Raw genomic sequence first — 25,158 nt, 5'->3', positions numbered from 1 at the left:
TTTCCCATCAGTCTCTTAACAGTCTCTTAACAGGTTAGCAACTATGGTTTTGGGAAACGCACCCCAGTTCAGTTTAGTTTTTTAGTTTTTGTTTAAGCATTTCTCTGTTGTTCTCTGCTGAAATAGAAGGCTTTTTCCTGAAGAGTAATAACACTGGTTCACCTCCACATCCTGTCCACTGAACCATCCTCCTGCTTCATCAGAAAGACGCAAATCCAGCCAGATTGAACATTCCAGCTCTGGGCCTCATTTCCCCAGGAAGCAACACTCACTTCCTGTGAAATTAAGAGAACAAAGTCTGTGTGAAGTGATAACTAGCCAGAGGTAAACCCCTTCATACACAACTCCTCCCCCGATCTTCACTTCACTTTGTCCTACAGGAAAACATACGTACACACTGGTTAGAAGTGTTAAGCCATGTGGGTGAAGATTCTGCCCTCTCTAAAGATGGGCACCTTGTGGTTCACCTCCTTGTGGTATCTCCTCTTCTTCCTCTTAACCTGTAAGGGCACTTTTATTTCTAGCCGATTAATACTTGTTCAAGAGGATGTTAAGGTTGGTTTGGATATAAACTTGATTTTGATCTTGAATTCTGTATTTATTTATTTTTTCTAACGTCTAACGTCTTTGACAACATATATCATCATCAGCAGAGGAAGCCTGCGCAGGTCTGTAAATCACTCAGTTCTCACCCTCGTGTTAAGTTATTCAGTTTCAAAATGGCATAATCATTGTCATTTATCAGTGGAACCTGTACAATTTTACTGTATGAAGTGGCTGATTTTGGTTTGTTAAATTCAATTGTAATAACCATAAATTTGGAACTGTTTCACTTCACGTTTATTAATAATGGAAATCCTTATTATTTGGACTAAAACATTTTGTGTCTTTGTACTGTTTGTTTTTGAAAACATGTTAATGTGTATTGTCACATACCCTGGTTCTGGAAAGTAGTGGGAAGTGGTAGAGACGTGTGATGTAATTTGTCATTCGCTTTTAACATGATGCTCTTAGAATTTGATAGCCAAACATTATGAGCTTGAATCAAGCTCTGATAATCTGCATATCATTATAGTTGGTAAATCTATGGGTACTGTAATAATTATTAGCTCATATTGTTAACTTTATTATTAACCAATTATTAACTTTGACAGCTTATGTGGAACTACTGTTTGTTAATTCAGTCTTGGGTGTGATCTGTTAAGTACAAATAAAGATTTTCATGACTAATATTAATTATTTGGAACTTTATATACATAACTACTACTTGCTTGCTTATATGGAATATTAACTTAAAACATATATGAATTTCTCACACCATTAGTCCATTACAATGAGATAAAAAAAGAAAAGTTAAGTCTGTAAATGTAATCTATATGTTGACTCTACATGTCCATTTGTGAACTACCCAAATATTTTATGTAGTTTCACTTTTAATGTGACATTGAAACTGCAACTGCATTTAAACTTTTTATTGCAAAACTTTTACGTTATTGCAGAATTATGTAATGATGTTTTGGTTTGGGGGGCAGATAATAAGGCTAATAAGACTTGTTGTAACAATATCAAATGCAATGCTAAATGAACCACTAAGAGGCTAAGATCACTATGCGCATAAGATAATTCAGGGCTTCAGTAGTTAATTTAAGTAAATCTGAGTATATTTTACACCACCAAAGTTCAGTTGAATCAGTCTTCTGCTAACCAGTAACCAGTAACAGTTTGATTGGAATTAATTTCTGTGATGCAGAATATCATTCCGTAATACACCTACCACCCTCTAAGTGGTCAAATTGCTTTATTTCTCCACAGAGTCTGTCATAAAAAGTGTGCAACTCATTATCCATCCAAGAAACGAAGTTGAAAGAGGTACAAATGTGTCATTGATATGTCATGCAGAAGTCAGCCACAGCCCGGGGTCTCTCCCCATCTATGAATACAACATCTACAAAGATTTTAAGCTATTAAATACTGACCAGGCGAATTCTAAGGACTACCAATACTCTATACCAGATGCCAGAATGGCTGACTCTGGGAAATATAAATGTGAGGTTGTCATTAAGGAGCAAAAGAAGGAGAGCCTTGTCGAAGACCTGACCGTGAAAGGTAGAGGAACACATCAGTTAAATGTGTAGAAGAATTGTTCTCAGAATTCTAATATCTGCTGATGTTTCTGCAGGTCTTCAGACACCAGTCCTAACAGTGGATAAACTGAAACTGATAGAGGGAAATCATGTTAATTTTAACTGTACAGCAGAGGGAGAAAGAGGTGTTCTTAGATTTTTCATTCGTGATGGATCTCAGGAACTCTACACAGAGCTCACATATAGTCGCAGAGTTGATTGGCAGCTAAATCTTCCTAAAGGAACTGTGAATATATTTTGCTACTATTCTATTACATTACGTAGCACAGAACTCTCTAATGTCAGTAATGTAATCCGTCTTGACATTCAAGGTACGTCAATATATATATTTTTTTTCATACTGTACTGTATTATAAATGTATTTGTACATCCAAGAAGTGTAAACATGCCCACATTCCTTTCCAATTCAGAGCTGGAGATCAATCCTAATATCGAAGTCATCCCATCAAAAAATGTCACTGAAGGAGATCTCATAACCTTCAGCTGCAGTGTTGATACAACTTACCAAAGAAATTCTGATCCAATAATCACTCTTAGCCATGGACATATCGTGCTCAGTTCAAACATGACAAAGACAGATTACAAAGTGTATGCTAAGGCTAATGAATCTGGGGAATATGAGTGCACCTCACGTCTTGGTAGTGTTTCTAAAGTCTCCGCTATGAACATCTCTGTAAAAGGTGAGAGACAATGAATGCTTAGCAATATTTTCTAATGTATTCTTTGTGAAATTGTACCTTAAAATAAGATTAACTTTTTGATTATATTTTTAGTATCCCCCTTTTTTTTAAGAATGAAATGACCATGGGCCATCAGTATGCAGAAAGGACACAAAATAAAACACAATACAACAGCAATATAAATTGTTTAATGTGAATTTTATGTTATATTAAAAGTGTTCTGATGCTGAATCTTTTTTTTTGTGAAAATCCTTAGATGCAGTCACACCTTAGATGTATTTTAGACCTTTTTTTTCTTTCAAACTGAAAGGCAGTGAGCATTAAGCACAGTCTGGTCTTGTCTCCCCAAACACTTTTAAATATATTATGCTTTTGATAACAGATTGTATATTTTTGCCTTAGAGCTTTTCTCCATGCCTGTCCTGAGCATCCCCCCAGCTAAGGTTTTTGAGGGAGAACATTTCAGCATCAGCTGTCAAATAAACAGCTTAGCCTCAGAAAGGATTCGAATGGATGATATAAGGTACTCTATATTACAAGACAAAACACCTGTAATAAATGGTAGCCTATACAATGGCACTGCAGGCAAAGCATCCAATGGGAAATATATATGTGTTGCTGAAGCCAAGGGGATTATCAAAAAGAGCAGGATGGTGCTGTTTGAAGCAGAAGGTAGGCATTGCTTTCTCATCCTCCTTTTCTAGGAAAACCAAAAATATGATCAATGTAAAAGACATAACACTTCTTTAAGTTAATTAACCATTGTTTCTTTTTAAGTTCTCGTTTCAAAGCCTGAGATCTCAGTTTATGGTCCTGTTATCGTGAATAAGCCATTTTGGATACATTGCCATTCTTACAATGGAAGTCTGCCAATTATCTACTCACTAAAGAGAAACAACATCACCCTGAACAAGACTGAAGTATCTGACCTTCATGAGAATGCTCGTTTTTTAGCCATGATATCAACTCCTTTAGACATCAGCAGTTACATGTGTGAAGCAGAGAATAACGGCCAAGTCTCAAGAAAGATGAGTGAAAGGCTACGTGTGACTGTAATAGGTGAGGTCATCATAAAAATATCATAATATAGGTCTAAAAAGTCAGTTATTTACAAATGACCAGGGACCGATAGAATCTGTGAATTTATTGAACTTTTTGTTGAGTTCTACATGTGCATATACAAATGCAACTGATTGTCTTATTTATATGTAATATAGTGTTACTTTTCAATGTTATATATTTCAATTGTTTGAAAAAGATTTTAGAAGAAAAGTTTGGCTCTAGTGGATTATACAATAATGTCATTAAATGTATGTGATTTCAATGCTGTGGTTCTCAACCTTTTTGACTCATTTTAGCCCCCCTATTATATTTATACTATTTTTATGTTTATAACAGTTTAATAGTTAGTCCTGGCCTCCTGGTTGAGAACTGCTGATTTGTAATGTTGTTTAATTTAACAAATCTGTTTACTTATTTGAGTATACTGTTCTCTTGTTTTTAGTTCCAGTAGGGAAACCTTTACTGACAATCATTCCAGTTCCAGAAAACATTGAAGAGGGCAGTGATGTTACCCTCATATGTAACATTGCAAAAGGCTCACCACCTATCAATTTTAGTTTTTATGGAGGCAGTGGCACAGAAATCTACAGCACCACAGTTCAAAGTAATTCATCCTCATATGTTCTGAGTGCCGTAAAGAGACAGCAAAGTGGAAATTATTACTGTGAGGCAAATAACCAGGCACAATCTTTGATAAAGAGTGACACAGTCTCTGTCGAAGGTGAGCTTTATCTTTCTTTAACATCAAATCTATAGTCAATTTTATGAAGAAAAAAAAACCTTTACATAAATTCATTTTCAAGTGTCTTGTTCTAAAATTGTATAATTATTGCATGTGGTGTTTTTATGAGATTGCATTCACTCTTAAAGACGTTCAAAAACCTTCATTTCAAACTTTTACAGTGAAATGGTAAATCTAACCCATCTTGAATCTTATAAGCGGTTCACTTTTGATCTTGAGCCTGTACATACAGAATAACATGCTCTATGTGCCTTTTTTCTTACCTGTAAAGTGACACTTCCACTCTGGTGTTTAACCACCTTTACTTAAAGTATGTGTAATGGTTATTTTTTTAAAGCCATGCAGTATGTTTATGTGTTGAACACATTGAAATTTATCAAATTAAACTATTGTTTACCAGCCATAGTCACCTTTCAGTTTCATTATATTGGAAAAAAAAGCAGCAAGGATATTGTGCAGTTCAAAACCCCTCCTATGTTTCATGTAAGAAAAAAAAATCATACATAATATATCCAAATATCCAACATTTTATGCAACATCTAAAATCTGTAAGGTAAAAAAGAAAGTCCATGTTGTTTCTCATCTACTCATTCTTTCTGTATGTGTCCACTCTATAGTGAGCCTGGCAACGTGGAAAAAAGCTTTGATTGCTGTATTCTGCATGCTGGTAGTGGCCCTACTGGTCCTTTTCATCGTGAGGCACTACAAGGCCAAGCGAGGTAGAAAGTCCTACAGCCCCACTGCGTCACCTGTCTGACCTGTGTACCAAATTCCATTTTAAACTTTTCTTTCTGTCACAGGTAAAAGAGAGATGGCTGCCGGACTGTCAATGTGAGTCGACTGGCTTATGGTTAAGCTGGTCTAGAGTTGAAGGAATTAGAGAGAGGTGGTTTTGTGTTATTAAATAGGCGCTTCACTCATCTGACCATGCCTTTACAAGTCCCAAACAGACAAATCTATTTTAAAAGGAATAATAGCCATAGACATAACCAGGAAATTTCAAGAGGGTCTGGATGCAGATTTGCACTTGCACTCTCAGACTTGGATTCTCAGACTTGCACTCTCAGACACTTGCACTTCCGCTAGCGACGTCACTTGCAGTCTTAATTGTTTTATTTTGTTCTATTTATTGATAACTTTTTGTTTGAATCTCTCAACATTTTACAACAGTAGCCAGGTGGCGAAGACAAGAAAAAATTAACTAAATTACAATGTCACTTGCAATCGCCACTTTCACTCTCCGCTACCTGTGACGTCACTTGCAATCAACACAAATTGTGCGTGTTGCCAATGGAGACAAGAAGCTGTTGGGGTCACTTCATCTACAGCGATATCATTGACTTGATTGCAAATAAATGCACAGACACTATTTAACTGAACAGAGATGACATCACTGAATTTAATGATGAACTGCCTTTAGCTATCATTTTGCATTATTGACACACTGTTTTCCTAATGGATGTTGTTCAGTTGCTTTGACGCAATGTATTTTGTTTAAAGCGCTATATAAATAAAGGTGACTTGACTTGACTTGACATTGTAGTTTACTTATTTTTTTCTTGTCTTCGCCACCTGGCTACTGTTGTAAAATGTTGAGAGATTCAAACAAAAAGTTTTCAACAAATAGAACAAAAGAAAAAAAAAAATAAAGACTGCAAGTGACGTCGCTAGCGGAAGTGCAAGTGTCTGAGATTGCAAGTCTGAGAGTACAAGTGCAAGTCTGCAGCCAGGCCCTTCTCGGAAATGTAGGTACTGGAGAATATTTAATAAGTACATTTGATTTTTTATTTTTGATTTTTTTTAATCTCTCACCATTCCTCAGAAAGCCTGCAAGCCCTAAATCAGGTGACTCTTTAACACTGAGTCTCACCCATGACACCCATTATAGCGACCATACAGGCAGTCTCTTGATTTTTTTAATTTTTGTTCATCCACAGTCATCATCCCATCCATTAATTCTTTCACTCTAGCTCACCAGTCCTGCTGTGATCATTTATATCACCTGTTCAGACCCAAAATCTTGTCAGACTGACCAACCCTGACTATAGATAGATAGATCGATAGAGAGAGAGAGAGAGAGAGAGAGAGAGAGAGAGAGAGAGGGTTATTCTAGGGTTAGTCTCTAATTAGTGTCTTAAATCAGTGGTGGAGCAACTTGCTACTGTGTGGAACAGATTAAGATGACTTCATGTTGAAATGTCCACATACTTACAAAGTGTCCCCCTCACATTTGCTGTTTTGCAAAACACATACACATATCCTGTTTATGAGCCATGACGAACAAACCGGGAGTTTTAAGACTTTGCCATCTATGTTTACATCACTTAATCTATGATCATGATATTTAGTTACCAGGTGCAACTAAATATTAATGTGCTAAGACTCTGTGTGACACTGGCAAATTCACTGTCTAATTCTAAAACCATAAGACAAAGAAATTTCCAAGATTATGAAACTGGAGGCAAAATGAATTAAAGCTTTTCTAAAAAAAAATAAAAAAAATAAAAAAATAAAAATAAATTATCACCTCAGATCTTTTTAGTTTTTCAGATAAAATGGAACAAAAGGAAAATGGGAATTAAACTGTGGATTGGTAACATGATTCGATTTTTGAAAAATTTGTTGGTTTAGGTGAAATGTCTAAATGTTCGATTTGTCAAAAACAATGTTTCAGTTTTTGATGCTGGCAAGTATTGCAATCAGCTGCCCCATCTTCTCTTCATTCTCTTTAGAAAAGCAGGAAAAAATAGGTACCTCCCATATCACAGCAGTTTGGTTCATTATTCATCTTAACAGCATTTGAGTCATCTATTCACCATGTGCTTTTTCTCTAATTTCATTTATTTGTTTGTAAACAGCAGGGGAGTCGGACTGTGGGTAAAACCAGTACTGATTACCAGGGCCCCAAAGGAAGAGAGGGCCCTTGAAAAGTCTAAAATATATATTTTCAAGGGGGGGGGGGGGGGGGGGGGGGTCATTAGGACTTTATATGCATTGGTGCATAGGGCCCGGGATCTTGTGCAGCACCCCTGGTACACAGTATTTGTTTTTGCTTCCATCATTATATGTTTGTTTATTAATTGATGTTCTTTGTTTCATTTTACCCTAAAAGCATCGATTAATGCTTTATTTACTGTTAAATATTCTATAAAAATGTGTGCATGTATTTGTTACATAAAACAAGAATTGGCAGGCACTTAAAATCTAATAAAATGCTTTATTTGGAATTACCTCATTTGGAATTTATTCCCTAAAATATTAAAGTGATTAAAATCTCTTCATATTCTGTCCCTTTTATCATTTAACTAGGTGTCTTGTAAACCAGGTATTATTTATTTATTTATTTAACCTTCATTTAAAATTAAGATTCAACTCCTTTGGTTTAAATATTTTGAAAAATTTGAAGCATCAATGTTGACTTTTATATTTATTTTATAAAGTTTCCTGCTTTTGTATCTGTCTGTTAATACAGTGTCCCCAGATTCCAGACCAAAAAGCTTATTTCAGATGCAAGGTCGCTATGATTTTGCCACATAAGACATGTTCCTGGATCAACATTTTCTGATGATCCTGGATCAACATTATTGTTCAAAAATATAGACTTAACCCAATCCCTACCCCTAAACCTAACCCAACCCATAATTTATTGCTAAAATCAGTGGGAAATGATAGCTGATTATCAAAGGTGTAGAAGCACCTAACTCTGGTTTTAAGCCTAAAACAGATATTTTCTGAGAAGTTATATCTCAGTTCTTATTGGTTGATTTCAATATTGTTCCAGGATCAACAAGGATGTTGAGCCAGGAACATGTTGTACTTGCTGAAAATGTCTCTAAAAGCAGGTCACAGATTCAGGAGATACAGTGATTGTAACTAAATTGGAAATAAGGCATATATACAAAAGCTGTTCGCTTAGTTTAGGGAATTGACTGATTAATCACTGATTACTGATTAATCCTAACACCTTCGACATGCTGAAATTTGAATGTATTGATTTGGTATATATACAGCAAGTAAAATAAGTATGGAACACATCACCATTATTGCCAGTAAATATATTTCTAAAGGTGCTGTTGGCATGAAATTTTCACCAGATGTCGGTAACAACCCAAGTAATCCATACATACAAATAAAACAAAATAAATTAAGTTATGTTTAATAAAATGGAATGATACAAGAGAAAAGAATTGAACTACTCAACTTCAATACTCCTCCAGTATGGAAAATTTAGTCACATGTATTGCTCAGTTGTGATCTTGGGCCATTCTTCCACAGTCTTCAAATCGTAAAGGTTATGTGCGCCTCTTCTATAAACTCTGATCTTTAGTTCTTATTTTCTATTGGATTCAAGTCAAGTGGTTGGCAGGCACGCACGCACCACACGCACACACACACACACACACACAGATACACTTCAGATAATTTGAATTTCAATTGAAATTAGTAGCATGTAAATGGCCATGGCTGATACACTATTTTTGCTGTGTGTTTCAGTGGTGGTGAATAACAAAGAGAGTGTTTGGAGTGAAAGACTTCCAGGTGATACAACACATCATGCTGATTTCCATGCATTCACCAAACTACTAGTATTTACCTGCAACATACAGGCCTACATAAAATGAATCTAACCTTCTTCATTTTGTATATTTGTATTGTTGTTTGTGTTTCTCTCCAGATGTTGCTGACCAGGACAGCCCAGTGTCCACAAACGAAGGTGACATAGAGTACACAGAGGTGGTTCATCTGCAACCTGTAGATCCTACACAAAGTAAGTTCAACATTTTAAAACTATATCCATCTCTTTTCTTTATTCTTTCACGCCTTTTGCCTTTTGAATTGGAACATTACGATTCCATGGCATGTACTCATTAGAGAAAAACCACTTCCTGGGTGGGGTCTAACCATCCAAATTATCAAGATCCCTGGGTTTTAATTACAGTAGTTACAGTAGTTACTTTCTAGATACATCTCATAAACAGGAAAGGACTAAGGACTAAACAGTGTGCATTTCACAACAGCTATTATTTCTATTACCTCCTTCTTCTTTCCTTTTTTAAGATATATCCTAAACACACACACACACACACACAGATATATATATATATATATATATATATATATATATATATACACACCAAAAATTTATTTTATTTTTTTAGTTCCTCGGAAAAAAGGCACAGATACTGTGTACAGTGAGCTTCAAACCACTCAAGGTACAAACAGCATTGGAAAAACAGAGCAAATACATTTAAACATTTACACACAAAATGTTCCTATGAGATTATGTGATTTCAAAAACACAGAGCAGTTGGTTGTGTTGTAAATTATGTATTTTTCTAATGCATGCTTTTTGTACAGGGGCTACTGAACATGTTAACCATGTAAGTGACCTTAATTCTTTCACTTCTTATGACCTTATAAGCATTCTTTCCATCCTGCTGATTGAACTTTGAAATAATTAAGAAATCAAAGATGTCCCAATGTGTTTCAAAAGTTAAGTATTATGTAAAACTATGTTTTTAATGTTTGACTTGGCTTACATAAAAATTATTAAATACTCCAGGTCCGTAATATATAATATAATTTAGAATAAAATTTGCTTGTATTACATGGTTGGTTTTGTTGTCTACTGCTGTGGAATTCAAATATGTTTTAATTACCTTAATTTTTTAAAAATACAAATATCTGAACAGTGAAGACCATCAGTTTTTATTTACTTTTTAGGCAAATTACTTAAAATCTAAATCAAAGCATGCATCTTGTTCAATAACAAAGGGCAGTCTGAGACTTAACAAGTTAACAAGTTAGTTGCATGAATAATATTTTATGTGTGTGATGCAGCACATCACTTCACTTGACCAGAGAACTCTAATCTTAGTTTTTTTTAGTTTCTCTATGGCATGTGAGAGGATGTAACATTCTCATATGGAGGACTGAATGTGTGCGTTTTGTAAACTCTGTCTACAGTAATTGAAGCAGGAAGCACCATTCAGACTTTCCAAATGGGAACAAATAGCTGGGCTGTGGTTTCCTCTTGAAGAGAGGGCCAGAACTTACAGAGAGCAGTCATACACACAGTGACTTCATAAACTCTGTGAAAACACAGAGGGAAGGAAAACAGAAGTACAGCAAAATTATGGATAGAATAAATCAGATGTCTCAGTGTAAAACATTGAAACTAACATCAACACAATTTTCCCTTCTGCGTTTATTGTTAAAGGGGTCATATGATGCAATTTCATGTTTTCCTTTCTTTTTGGAGTGTTACAAGCTGTTTGTGAATAGATAAAATTCATAAAGTTGCAAAGACTACAGTCTCAAACACGAATAAATATTCTTTATAAAAATGTAGACTTTTCCACGCTCTCCTAAAACGTCTCATTCTTACATGCCCCCACACGTCTGCATCACGATGTGGGAAGATTTGCATTTTATGGATGACTGTTTCCTGATCTTGGGAGAGTATGTTAGACTACAATGCTAGCTGTTCTGACTCACAGTCTGTATGTATGTTTACATATTCCAAGGATTTCCCACTAATGATTCAAATGCGGGTTTTAAGCAGTGTAGAGTAGTGCTTGTTGTTTGTAGTTTCTCTGATCACATATGCAGACATGGTTTTATGTTTACGCAGGACGATCCAATGCAAAGCGTGAAAAGTCAGTATAAGTCATTAAAATCAGTAATGATGTCACGCCTCGATGCAACAAATGGCTCGTTAGCAATGGTTTTAATTGTTTTTGTCTGGTCATGCTGGTGATCTGACAGGGACACATATAACAGTATGGCAAGGGTTGTAACATTTCCATCACATGCTTGAGGTATTCAGCCAAATCACAACGCACTGGATAGCTGGCCAATCAGAGCACACCTCGCTTTTCAGACTAATGAGCTTTGTAAAAAATAATGTGTTTCAGAAAAGCGGAGCATAGATGAGAAAACATTAGTACAGTGTGTGGAAAATAATGTGTTTTTTTTAAAGCTTAAACTGCATAAACACATTTCATTACACCAAATACACAAAATAATGTTCATCCATCGTATGACCCCTTTAAACTTCTTCACCTCCTCTTCCTCATTATGTGTACATCTCTGATAGAGTATGTGGATTTCCAACAGAGTTAAGCATGTTAAGAATGACAAGAGAGAAATGTAACCAACTGCTTCCTGGATGCAAGAATAGCTTCCCACTGCTCACCGTGTGTGTGTTTTTTCACTATTCACTGTGTGTGCACTTGGATGGGTCGGGTGAAATGTGAGGCACAAATTCCAAGTATGGGACACCTTTCCTTTCCTTTTTGAGGATGATACTAACATAAACATATTTTCATTTAATATGAATATATATGAATTTCTGAAAATATGTGCTTCCCATCAGTTAATTTTGTGCTTGTATTTTTGTAGGAAGACCTGTTAGAATATGCTGAACTCAGCCATGATCTTCCTGAACCAGTGGACTGTTAGAAGTCAGTCAACATCCCTCACCTCCCTCTGGACTACTGTGGCCTATGTGCTATCACTGTGCTATGTGCTATATGTGCTATTATTTGTCCTATTTGTCACAGTGCTATACTATTATGTGTATAGTCTGTACTTTCTCTCTTTGTTTAAATATATTGTGTCTGTGTCTGTGAAGTTTAAATTAATAATCAGTTGTATTTTTGTACCCTGTGTACACTGCATGGAATGATGTAATGCAAACTGCAACAACAGTTAGTTGGACATCAGCTCACATTAGAGATAAAGTCATGCATTTATCTTCGGCCAAAATGCTTTCATTTACTGACAAAAATAATCTAACTTTTAGCATTAGCTAAAGGAAACCAAAACAAAGAATTTCCCTTTGGGATCCACTGGGAGAAGATGATAATGGCTAGTGAATACCAGTCCCACCCACATCAATTAGCTCATCCAGCCTGACATCACTAAGTGTACATACAGAAAGCTTCACAAATTTCGGCATCCTTGGTATAATAGGGAAACATGGAAATGTGTCTTTGGTAATACATTTCAATAATTCAATAAAAAAATTCATTTGCTAAGTATTCTCCTATAATGTGTAACAAGGTGGATGAACATCTGTCAAGAAATGTGAGACCATTCCTCCATACAGACATTTCTCCAGATCCTCCAGTTTCAGAGGTCCTTGTGGAGCTTATTACACGGGTTGTATTTGAAGTTTGTGTCAAGGGACTGCTATGTACTATGGGCTGTGAATTATTTTTGTGTTGATATTGAGATGTACTTTGGATCATTGTCCTGTTGAAGGAGCCAACTAGAGTCCAGTTAACTTTTGCTGTGTCATTGAGGTGTTAATTTAAAATCTGTTATGATTATGTTAGGTTAAGCTAACATGTATCCTAATATGTTGTCCATGGCCTTTGGCCTTTCTGTCTGCACCAAAAAAATAATCATTTTGGTGTCATCTGTTAGCATTTGTTTTCCTTAGCTGACGATTCTTTGTTAACCAAACAGAGCTAGTGTTAGTTCTTGTTACGAATACTTCTCAAACAACAAGATCTCCCCATACAGTTTATTGATATTCACTGTAAATTTGTGAATGCTTTCCTAGAAGATAAAAAACTTTTGAAAAACAGTCAGCTTTAATTCATAATATTCTGTTATTTTCATTGTAGTAAAGTTTGCTATATATCAAAGTGGGGTCATATAGCAATTAGTGGTAATAAAACCAATTTGATCATCAAACAATTATTGCCATTTTCATTAAATCGTATTGATTCGTGATCTAAAAAAATAAATAAATAAAAAATCCCCACAAATCATTGTTTTTCCAGGTCTTTCCCATATTGAGGAAAAACTATAGAAATTAGCCTGTGCGTCACCTCATATTTATATCTCAGTGAAACAGGAAGTCACGACTAATTTTCTAACAAATCTTCGGTGGCGTTTTTTTTTTTTTTTTTTTTTTTTTTTTTTTCAGCCATATCATTTGAAGGGAATTAAATCAGTTAAAGTGTATGGACCACTTCATTTGTCTTGGCAGTATAATCTTAAATTATGCAATTGTATTACAAATAACTGTATTATAAAGAAAGCAGAGACACCAATATAGCACAGATACTGTAGAATGCGTCATCCTGGGAAGATTTGTTCTGGGTCTTGTGAATTTTAGTGATGCATTGACCCTGTGAGCATTATTAACAGTAATTGTTCATATTTTCCAAAAGTTCAACTTGCCCTTGGTGTAACACAGTTTAATTAAGGCAAACTATGTGAAAGGTTATATTAGCTACTACTAGGCTATATTTTACATTTATACAGTAGGCATGTAGCATTAAATAACTAAGAATTAAATTGTGTTTTTGATGTCACACATGTAGCCTAACCTAATTAAAATCCTTCTTACAGCAGTTGTACACAGGCTATATGTGAAAACAATATTAAACCATGTTTCATAAATGAGCCACAACAGAAATTGGGAATTAATTGATACCTTTTTATGAATATTTCACTTATGTTACTTATTGAAATTACGTTTTAATCCTAGTGTTGACACTGTCATCGTCATTGTCCAGTAGATGGATTATTTGTGCTGTTTGTGTGTGGCATCTGCACATAGTTCAGTTGTGCCACCTAGGGGAGAAAATCTATTATTCACACAATTGGCTGGTTATTGACCCACAAATTGACTATTGTTCAGTATAAAGTGTAGTCTAAAAATTACAATTCTATGTAAATTATTTATCTATGTATAATTTTGTTGCTTTTATAGCCTACATGTTTTGATTATAATTGAGTGTAAAGCCATATTCACAGACTATCCATAAACACAGCCATTGGTTTTCCGCATTAGACCACTGTTAAAAAAGTTATTAAGGTCATACATGTGCTGTAATTTGTCACTATCTGTTATTTTATCAATATGCTATTTTAATGTGATACATCCATTCTTTAAATGTTCCTAAATAATAAATTATACTTCTTTCAACATTTCTTAAGGGAAAAAAATCGTCCTAAACAGTACCAGAATAGGGTTCTTCAGCTTGTAACAACATCAGAGCTAGTGTTAGTTCCTGTTACAGACATTTCTCAACCAACAAGATCTCCCCATACAGTTTACTGATATTCACTCTGTAATTTTGAGAATGTTTCTCTATAGGAGAAAACATTTTGAGGAAAGGTCAGCTTTCATGAATAATATTGTGTTATTGTCTTCGTAGTAAAGTTAGCTTTACAAAATGGGGTTATAGCAATTCTTGGTAATAAAAAAAAAACATCAGGTGCTGGTCTTTCATCATCTTTAATTTAAAAGAAAACAGTTTTGAGGAAACTACATTGCAAAGAGTCTGTGAAAACTGTGTTTTCTTTTTGTGGTTTTAAAATACTTTTGCTAATTATGCTTATTTTATCAAGAAATGATAGTAACATGCATACAGAGGTTAATGCATTTGGACTTTTATCACAAGACATCTTCTGCAAACTATTTAAAACTTCTAATTTTATGATGCAAACCAACTGGACATCACATACTGTATTATTACTAGTGTTTAACCATAGAAAGTCTGTGGTAAAAGTGGTAGTGGGCCATTATTGGTTCATTCGTCCTGTTTGGCACAATCAGCTGCTTACAAATCTTTAGAATATCCATGTTGGCAGTATTGACTGTATATACAAAGTATCTTCTTATCTCACCTTTCAAATAATGGCAAGTCTCTAAAGGGGGGTTTTGCTTAATTAGGTGCAATGACTTTTTCAATCTTAGGTGTAGGGTTATACAATATGCCTATGCATCTTAATTCTTGAATTGGAAAAGACTCTGGTGAAATGATCATGGTATAGTATTATAGTATTTTGAGTTAGTATGTTTCCTTAATAGGCCTACAGCTTCAAACATACAAAGAAACACAAAGAAATTAGGAATCCTATTATTATTCAGGAATTGGCTCATGAATATTAAATAATTTGTGGTGGTGTTCTTTTCTTGGTGTTCAGCCATGCAGTTAAATAAATTTGAATATGTTAATTTCAATCTCCTAACGATGTCTCCCTTTCGCCAAATCACTCAGTGCTAGTGGCTGAAAGTCACGGTGCGTAAATAATATTCATGAGCCAAGCATTCGCCGTAGTATGGATTTTTATCTTTTCTTGTCAGTAAAAAAATGTAATAGCATTTTACTAGGGATGTGCCGAACTAGGCTTTTCAAACTGTGAGGCTTTTACAACAAACTGCGTTGAAGCTTCGAAACTTTTCCACAGTGCTCTACCCCACCATTCGGTGATCAATAAAAAAAATTTTTTACACCACTTTATCATTTATGTTTTGTTCATCTGGATGTCATTGTAAGGTTTAATTGTCTATTTAATAAGTATATGTGTTATAGCATTTTGTGTGCAGCGAGTTTCCCAAATTTATTGTACTTTGTGTTGTGTTCTTGTATTATTGATTCACCAGAAGATGGCACTATGGGTTACTACTTGGTACCTATAAAAGGTGTAGAAGAACTGTTCAATGTGACCAACCATGTGGCATGCAGGCTGTGTTCGTGCTTGGCCTTTGATGCTAATAAACCTTTGAATATGTCAATCAATCAATCAATCAATCACCTTTATTTATATAGTGCTTTAAACAAAATACATTGCGCCAAAGCACTGAACAACATTCATTTGGAAAACAGTGTCTCAATAATGCAAAATGATAGTTAAAGGCAGTTCATCATTGAATTCATTGATGTCATCTCTGTTCAGTTGAAATAGTGTCTGTTTTAATTTGCAATCAAGTCAACGATATCGCTGTAGATGAAGTGACCCCAACTAAGCAAGCCAGAGGCGACAGCGGCAAGGAACCGAAACTCCATCGGTGACAGAATGGAGAAAAAAACCTTGGGAGAAACCAGGCTCAGTTGGGGGGCCAGTTCTCCTCTGACCAGACGAAACCAGTAGTTCAATTCCAGGCTGCAGCAAAGTCAGATTGTGCAGAAGAATCATCTGTTTCCTGTGGTCTTGTCCTGGTGCTCCTCTGAGACAAGGTCTTTACAGGGGATCTGTATCTGGGGCTCTAGTTGTCCTGGTCTCCGCTGTCTTTCAGGGCAGTAGAGGTCCTTTCTAGGTGCTGATCCACCATCTGGTCTGGATACGTACTGGATCCGGGTGACTGCAGTGACCCTCTGATCTGGACACAGACTGGATCTGGTGGCCACGGTGACCTCGGAACAAGAGAGAAACAGACAAATATTAGCGTAGATGCCATTCTTCTAATGATGTAGAAAGTACGGTGTTATGTGAAGTGTTCCGGTTCCAGTTTACCTAATTAATGCAGCCTAATAATCCTTTAACAGATTTGGATATTAAAAGCATATTAGTATGTTATGTGTATGCCAGGTTAAAGAGATGGGTCTTTAATCTAGATTTAAACTGCAAGAGTGTGTCTGCCTCCCGAACAATGTTAGGTAGGTTATTCCAGAGTTTAGGCGCCAAATAGGAAAAGGATCTGCCGCCCGCAGTTGATTTTGATATTCTAGGTATTATCAAATTGCCTGAGTTTTGAGAACGTAGCGGACGTAGAGGAGTATAATGTAAAAGGAGCTCATTCAAATACTGAGGTGCTAAACCATTCAGGGCTTTATAAGTAATAAGCAATATTTTAAAATCTATACGATGTTTGATAGGGAGCCAGTGCAGCGATGACAGGACCGGGCTAATATGGTCATACTTCCTGGTTCTAGTAAGAACTCTTGCTGCTGCATTTTGGACTAGCTGTAGTTTGTTTACCAAGCGTGCAGAACAACCACCCAATAAAGCATTACAATAGTCTAACCTTGAAGTCATAAATGCATGGATTAACATTTCTGCATTTGACATTGAGAGCATAGGCCGTAATTTAGATATATTTTTGAGATGGAAAAATGCAGTTTTACAAATGCTAGAAACGTGGCTTTCTAAGGAAAGATTGCGATCAAGTAGCACACCTAGGTTCCTAACTGATGACGAAGAATTGACAGAGCAACCATCAAGTCTTAGACAGTGTTCTAGGTTATTACAAGTAGAGTTTTTAGGCCCTATGATTAACACCTCTGTTTTTTCTGAATTTAGCAGTAAGAAATTACTCGTCATCCAATTTTTTATATCGACTATGCATTCCATTAGTTTTTCAAATTGGTGTGTTTCACCGGGCTGCGAGGAAATATAGAGCTGCGTATCATCAGCATAACAGTGAAAGCTAACACCATGTTTCCTGATGATATCTCCCAAGGGTAACATATAAAGCGTGAAGAGTAGCGGCCCTAGAACTGAGCCTTGAGGTACTCCATACTGCACTTGTGATCGATATGATACATCTTCATTCACTGCTACGAACTGATGGCGGTCATATAAGTACGATTTAAACCATGCTAATGCACTTCCACTGATGCCAACAAAGTGTTCAAGTCTATGCAAAAGAATGTTGTGGTCAATTGTGTCAAACGCAGCACTAAGATCCAATAAAACTAATAGAGAGATACACCCACGATCAGATGATAAGAGCAGATCATTTGTAACTCTAAGGAGAGCAGTTTCAGTACTATGATACGGTCTAAATCCTGACTGGAAATCCTCACATATACCATTTTTCTCTAAGAAGGAATATAATTGTGAGGATACCACCTTTTCTAGTATCTTGGACAGAAAAGGGAGATTCGAGATTGGTCTATAATTAACTAGTTCTCTGGGGTCAAGTTGTGGCTTTTTTATGAGAGGCTTAATAACAGCCAGTTTGAAGGTTTTGGGGACATGTCCTAATAACAATGAGGAATTAATAATAGTCAGAAGAGGACCTATGACTTCTGGAAGCACCTCTATTAAGAGCTTAGATGGTATAGGGTCTAACATACATGTTGTAAGTTTAGATGATTTAACAAGTTTATACAATTCTTCCTCTCCTATAGTAGAGAATGAGTGGAACTGTTCCTCAGGGGGTCTATAGTGCACTGTCTGATGCGAAACTGTAGCTGACGGCTGAATGGTTGCAATTTTATCTCTAATAGTATCGATTTTAGAAGTAAAGTAGTTCATAAAGTCATTACTGCTGTGGTGTTGGGAAATGTCAACACTTGTTGAGGCTTTATTTTTCGTTAATTTAGCCACTGTATTGAATAAATACCTAGGGTTATGTTTGTTTTCTTCTAAAAGAGAAGAAAAGTAATCAGATCTAGCAGTTTTTAATGCTTTTCGGTAGGATATGCTACTTTCCCGCCAAGCAATACGAAATACCTCTATTTTTGTTTTCCTCCAGCTGCGCTCCATTTTTCGGGCTGCTCTCTTTAGGGTGCGAGTATGCTCATTATACCATGGTGTCAAACTGTAACTTCTGGAATCTGACTCTTCATGCTTACCTGGACTTGAAACACTACAAAATTGGCGATGAGGATTTTACCTTTATGATTGAAAGATGGCTGCAGTTTCTAATGAATTTGAATTTCCTACACCATTTCTGCCATTACCTGGTGAGCCTTCGATATCCTTTGATGTTTGGCTAAATATTTCAAGGAATTATTTATTAGTTTTGAATGCATCTGGAGATGAATGGACTGTTGCACGAAAGAAAGCTATATTTCTTCATTGTTTGGGCACAGAAGGTCAGATATTAGTTTATACTTTGCCAAATCAAAGAGAGACGATGGAGGAAGCTATTGAGGTTTTACAAGCATACTTTGTTCATTGACCGAATGTAATTGCAGAACGGCATGCTTTTAGAAAACGAGGTCAAGTACCTGCACTCAAAAAAATTATTTGTTGAATGAACGTGATTTAATCGTAGCACCCATTATGCATCTAATCAAATCAAGTAAACTTGGACTGCTTTGATTGTGTTATATGAACACCATATACATTTGTAGATTAAATATGTTTGGGATATGTCAATGTAACTTCTTTGCAACTAATTGAATCAAAATGTGTGTATTGTGTTAGTCTAATCAAATTTACTCTTATTCATTCCATGTCAGTAAAGCACATCAATTCAACAAAATTCTGTCTTGTTACATCAACTAGTTAATGTCTTGTTTTGGTAGTTTAATGAAAATCTATCTTGTGGTTTAATTTAGATTTGTTTTAGAAGACCGCGCTAAGCAGCAAGACAATACCAAAAATTCAGAAATCTAGAAAAAAAAAGAGAAAGAAACGCACACAAAAAATGCTAACAATATATATTATTAGGCTTTAACATGCACCAATAAAGTTTAAACCGCTTAAGTCACTTTAAGGCCCAATCCAATTCTACCCCTTAGCCCTTCCCCTTTCCCCTTCCCATCCTTTTCGCGCGTTCATGTGAAGGGGTAGGGGTGTCTCGATTCTCCTTTGGTTGGAGGGGAAGGGGAAGGGCCATTTAGTATTTAAACTGTATTTAACAAAAATCATGGGGCAGCATTGACAAGTTTATTTTCTCCTGGATGTGTGAGCTGCGCGATTTCCGATATGTGTGTGTGTCAGTAAGCAGCTCATTAATACAGAACGATAATTAAAGGCTCTAATGCACACCAGTATATGTGTGTATTGTAAGAGCTAGATGAAGAAGGATGACATGTGATGTCATGGTAGTAGTGTCCCAATCCTTAGGGGAATATTTTCTCCCCTCCTCTGTCCATTTAGATTTCGAAGGATCTTCTGCATGACTTCAAGTGCATTTGAGCTCTGGTGAGTAGCTCAGGTTCAAACAATATATCACTGAGGACTTCCACACGTTTAATTAAGACACCAGTGTCCTGTGGGTCAACGTCAGGCAGTTCTCCCTCCTTCAGTATGACATACACTCCCCCTTCAGTTTGCTCCATGGTACTTTGTGACTCTGTCTGAATCCTGTGGATCAAAATACATGAAAGATTACAAACAAAAATTTGCTCAAATATTTATTACAAGAATTGCACACTTACACACTCACTGGCCAATATATAATGTATGTCTCAATTCAATACGAGAGCTCTGCTTTGAATTCTACATTTACAAAGTTACAATTTCTCAGTTGTTAAACAGAAAGGTGATAATTATACTATGCGTTAATTACTGAGGTCACAGTGGGTGCTGGAGATTTATTGCAGTGCATTATATTATATAATTTTATTTGGCCACCATATTTAAAATTTAAAGTAGGCCCCCAAAGAGCTTTACCAATATGAAAAAAAAAATTGGCTTAGTTCATCAATTCAATTCAAAAAGTAGTTTGTCATAATGTACCATCAGTTTCCTATTAATGAACACCTTTTCCAGCTCAGTTATTTTACAAAGTTGTGTTCTATCTTGTCACATGTTGTTGTTGTGGCAAATAGGAAGAAACACGGCCCAAGTACAGAATATATGGCTTTTTAAAATTGCATTTTCGCATCAACTCACCAAATATGCCTTCACTAGTTTTTCAGGGTCTTATTTCAAGTAGGTGCACAGAGACTTGATCACACAGGCCCTTCTTGTATATATAGTGTCATACTGTGGGGTGGGGACAAAATTAACTCAAACTTCAGTGGTGGCACAGCTTAGGAGTACCGTTAATGGAAAAAATGCCAAACTACATTGGTCTTTCCACCTGCGAGGAGTATGACTATGAAAGCCATTTATCAATACAAACCTTGGAGATGGCAACCATGATCGGTGTGATTCTTTTTGGTTCGGGGAAGTCGTGGCCTAATGGTTAGAGGGTTGGACTCCCAATCAAAGGGTTGTGAGTTCTAGTCTCGGGCCGGACGGAATTGTGGGTGGGGGGAGTGCATGAACAGCTCTCTCTCCACCTTCAATACCACGACTTAGGTGCCCTTGAGCAAGGCACTGAACCCCCAACTGCTCCCCGGGCGCCGCAGCATAAATGGCTGCCCACTGCTCCGGGTGTGTGCTCACTGCTCTGTGTGTGTGCATTTCGGATGGGTTAAATGCAGAGCACAAATTCTGAGTATGGGTCACCATACTTGGCTGAATGTCACTTCACTTTCACTTCACCTATCATGTTGAGTACCAGTCAAGCTCAGCAAAGAACATGGTACAGTAGGAATTAGCAAGAACTCCCCAGTAAAAAAAGAAATTAACAAAACATTTGTTAACTCTTATACTCCTAACACAAGGATGAAAATACAAAAAGCTGTTTTAACTAATTTTCTATCAACAATGAGAGAGTTAAGGCATGATATACAGCACCATATAAATATGGTTTACTTTTTTATTTTTTTATTATTAAAAGTATAAGAGCTGACGTGAGTTTTCAGTCCTACTCATGTCTTAAATGTGCATGGACAATTTAAATATACACAAACAATGATTGCTGCTTCCAAAACAATGGTTTAGTTTAAAAATGAAAATAGTAAATTGTACCTTCAACTCTCCTTTGCAATACACTGCCTGCACTGCCACATAGACGTTACTAAAAGAGAAAGAAAAGCAAAGTTCATTAATCAAGGATTGTTAGTTATACATTACTGTATGTGAATATTAAGAAAAACTACTAACCATGTAATAAAGGTGAGGTTCACAGCAGAAGAGCATTGGGGACAGATTTATATTTTGATGTAGCCCATTTCTTTTCTTTTTCTTTATTTTGTAAGAAACATTTCCGCTGTGAAAAATAAATGTATAAAAGTTCACCTGAAAAACTGCAACAGATTTAAACTAATGTGTATGCTAATACTGCATGTGCATTATAGAATTTACTTGACAATTTTTGCATAAGGTATTCAATAAGCTGGGTAGCATTATGTGGCATTTTGAAACTATGTTTGAAAAGACAGAAATGTCTAGTTATCGAATGTTTAAAGTAATATTTTGCCGATATACACAAACACAAGGGCCAAGCTAATGTTAATTTAGCTAATAACAACAACAGTCTCCCCTTTGCCACATTAAACTTAATATTGAAAAAGCCCTATAAACGATATCTGAAAAGAGTATGTGGAAGATTTTTATTAGTAAGATTTTAATCAATCAAGAATAATCAATGTGAATCAAGCCATTTTTGTTGCTAGTTGTTTTTCCATTATAATCCTATAGGTAATGGATAGAAAGTTGCCTACGCCCTGGAATGTACAAAATTGATGAAAAACATATGGTCAGACATACATTAAGGGCCTCAAGCAGAGGGCCTCTCCTCCCTAGGGAGGGATCAAAATTGCAAGCATAAGGAAAAGTTTGACTATTTGGAAACGCCCTGTATAGGGTATATAATGAGATGCAACCTAGCTTTTCGGGAGATCTCCTTGCAAGGACCTCTTGGCTTTGTTTTGTTTAAAATTAAAGTATTTTCTTCTGAGAGAAAAATCCCTGACTGAGTTCGATTCTTTGGAGAACCGGCAAAATACACCACAGATTTGGCACCCCAGATGGGACTGGAAAGGAGCAGAGTGGACGACTGCTTTTGAGCTGACTGATGAGCAACACACACACAGTGGTGGCCACCATAGAAAAAGGTAAGCATTTTTGCTTATATAATTAGTGTGTGTTGTTGACTGGTCAGTTCTGAGTGGTAAGGACACTTAAAATCTGCTCTTACAAATTTAGAAAAATAATAGGATATCTAAATTGAAAAAGGGGTTTTACTCCAGAAGAAATAACTGCATGCACATATTTGGGTTATTAATAGGAAGGCCTTGGAAGGCAACCTCGATTTAAGACAAATATGGTGAAGGCAGAAGGACATTGCATGCAATGATCTGTGTTTATTGGATAGCTGTGCCAGGTAGGACAGTGATAAACGGATAAGCAGATTAAGGAATCGCGAGGAAAAGTCCCACGGATACCGCTTTGAGAAAGTATAAGTGAAATTCTCGGAGGACAGAATAGGCGGGCCCTTAAGGAGCTCTAGGTAGAGCTGTGTTTTGTTGTGTGGATGTATCTGTGTCCGGACGAATGAATGTGTGAACAAATAAATTCTGTGTTGGGTGGGTAAAAGTCGCGCACCATTCTTGGACTGTCACTTCAGGGTGGCTGGGTGGAGTTGGACGCAACTGGTATCCACTTGAGGGGGACGAATGTATGATGAGCCTTGATAATAAAAGGACAATTAATGACTGATTATCCCTTAGATAAAGGGAAAAAGTATGCAAGAATAAGCACTCTGGCTCAATAAAGAGTGCAGAAAGTGTGAATGAGGTTAGGAAAATAGTATCAATAAAGTTTGAACTAAGATCTATAATAGATTTTTGCATTTTGGATGTCTGTGTGAAAGGGGGAGAAAATTTTCTGAGCCCAGCGCAGTGGGAGTGAGAGCAAGGGAGGAACTTTCCACATTAAAGTTGTATTACATGGGTGGAGCAAGAGGTGCTCTCCCCTCCTGAACCAACACTTGATAGTGATTAGGTTACAGAGACGGGTGTGGCTGGTGTTGAGAAAGGATAAGTGCAGGAGCCCTAAAACAATAAAGTTAAACTGAATGAAGGTTGTTTTAGAGAAAAATAAATACAAATAAATATAGCTGTTTTTTACTGAATCCACTGGCTTAGTTGGTTTTGGCCAGATTCGCATAGAAACATGCTAACAACATGCTAGTTACTCACTAATCAGACTAGAAACATGCCTTTAACATGGTTTTAAAGTGGTTTCGGCCACTGTCACGCTGGCCTTAGCTGGTCTTAGCTGGTTTTCTTTACTGAATCAACTGGTTCTAGCTGGTTTAGTATAAACAATGAAAACAACATGCTAGTTACTTGCTAATCAGATTAGAAACATGCTTTTAACATGGTTTTAAAGTGGTTTTGGCCACTGTCACGGTGGTTTTAGCTGGTGTCTAACTGAATCAATTGGTTTTACCTGGATTAGCATAGAAACATGTTAGTCACTTGCTAATCATGCTAATGACATTCTAGTCACTTGCTAGTCATGCTAGCCACATGCTAATAAGTTTGTTAATAATGCTAGCGACATGCTAGTCACATGTTAATCATGCTAGCAACATGCTAGTCGCATGTTAATCATGCTAGCAACATGCTAGTTATATACTAATCATGATAAAAAAATGCTAGCGACATAGTAGCAACATGGTAGTCAGGCTAGAAACATGCTTTCAACATGCTAGCAACATGCAAATCATGCTACAAAAATGCTAACAACATGCTAATCATGCTACAAACATGCTAGCAACAGTGCTAATCATGCTACAAACATTATTGCAACATGCTAATAATGCTAAAAAAATGCTAGCAACATGCTAATCATGCTAGAAAAATGCTAGCAACATGCTAATCATGTTAGCACAATGCTAGTGATATGCTAGCCACATGCTAATCATGCTAGAAACATACTAGCAACATGTTAATCATGCTACTAACATGCTAGCAACATGCTAGTCACTTGCTAAAAATGTTAGAAGAATGCTAGCAAAATGCTAATCGTGTTAGCAAAATGTTAACAACATGCTAACAACATGCTAATAATGCTAGAAACATGTTAGCAACTTTGCTAATCATGGTAACGACATGGTAGTCACTTGCTTTTAATGCTAGTAATATGTTAATCACTTTCTTTTTTAAACTTAACTTTTCAAACTTTTAAATCTTTTTAAACTTTTAAACCTTTTTAAACTTTTTAAGCTTTTCAAACTTTCTAAATTTTTATAACTTTCTGG

General features: G+C 36.1%; 1 protein-coding gene and 1 long non-coding RNA gene across 5 annotated transcripts; one reads left to right on the top strand and one right to left on the bottom strand.

Annotated features, from left to right (window-relative positions):
• Positions 1-133: 133 nt before the first annotated feature.
• Positions 134-12,670, top strand: pecam1b (platelet and endothelial cell adhesion molecule 1b). Of its 4 annotated transcripts, XM_026263414.1 has the most exons (14): positions 134-502; positions 651-668; positions 1,813-2,106; positions 2,180-2,455; positions 2,555-2,824; positions 3,227-3,496; positions 3,602-3,883; positions 4,329-4,607; positions 5,246-5,347; positions 9,123-9,167; positions 9,304-9,396; positions 9,788-9,841; positions 9,987-10,009; positions 12,033-12,670. In XM_026263414.1, the coding sequence occupies exons 1-14, from the start codon at positions 418-420 to the stop codon at positions 12,090-12,092; spliced, it is 2,151 nt and encodes a 716-aa protein (XP_026119199.1). In that variant the 5' UTR covers positions 134-417; the 3' UTR covers positions 12,093-12,670. The 4 variants fall into 4 exon arrangements, with proteins under 4 accessions (XP_026119199.1, XP_026119205.1, XP_026119215.1 ...); XM_026263420.1 differs by lacking the exon at positions 9,788-9,841 and having other exon boundaries at positions 135-502; XM_026263430.1 differs by lacking the exons at positions 9,788-9,841; positions 9,987-10,009 and having other exon boundaries at positions 332-502; positions 12,033-12,185.
• A 6,135-nt stretch (positions 12,671-18,805) lies between these two features.
• On the bottom strand, positions 18,806-23,688 carry LOC113098367 (uncharacterized). The gene is made up of 4 exons (XR_003289000.1): positions 23,496-23,688; positions 22,053-22,158; positions 21,918-21,966; positions 18,806-20,420 (listed from the first exon to the last, which is right to left on the bottom strand). It is a non-coding gene; the product is annotated as an uncharacterized LOC113098367 (long non-coding RNA).
• Between the last annotated feature and the right edge of the window lie 1,470 nt (positions 23,689-25,158).

This window comes from Carassius auratus, chromosome 6 (genome assembly GCF_003368295.1).
Source record: "Carassius auratus strain Wakin chromosome 6, ASM336829v1, whole genome shotgun sequence".
In the NCBI taxonomy this organism is placed as follows: domain Eukaryota; kingdom Metazoa; phylum Chordata; class Actinopteri; order Cypriniformes; family Cyprinidae; genus Carassius; species Carassius auratus.
The sequence above is the reverse complement of the archived record's forward strand: the minus strand, read 5'-3'. Positions and strand labels throughout refer to the sequence as shown.

Coding starts and splice junctions, on each gene's coding strand:
- pecam1b (XM_026263414.1), top strand. CDS start 418: ATGTGGGTGAAGATTCTGCCCTCTCTAAAGATGGGCACCTTGTGGTTC. Junction 3,497..3,601: donor GGTGCTGTTTGAAGCAGAAG/GTAGGCATTGCT, acceptor TTTCTTTTTAAG/TTCTCGTTTCAAAGCCTGAG. Junction 3,884..4,328: donor GCTACGTGTGACTGTAATAG/GTGAGGTCATCA, acceptor TCTTGTTTTTAG/TTCCAGTAGGGAAACCTTTA.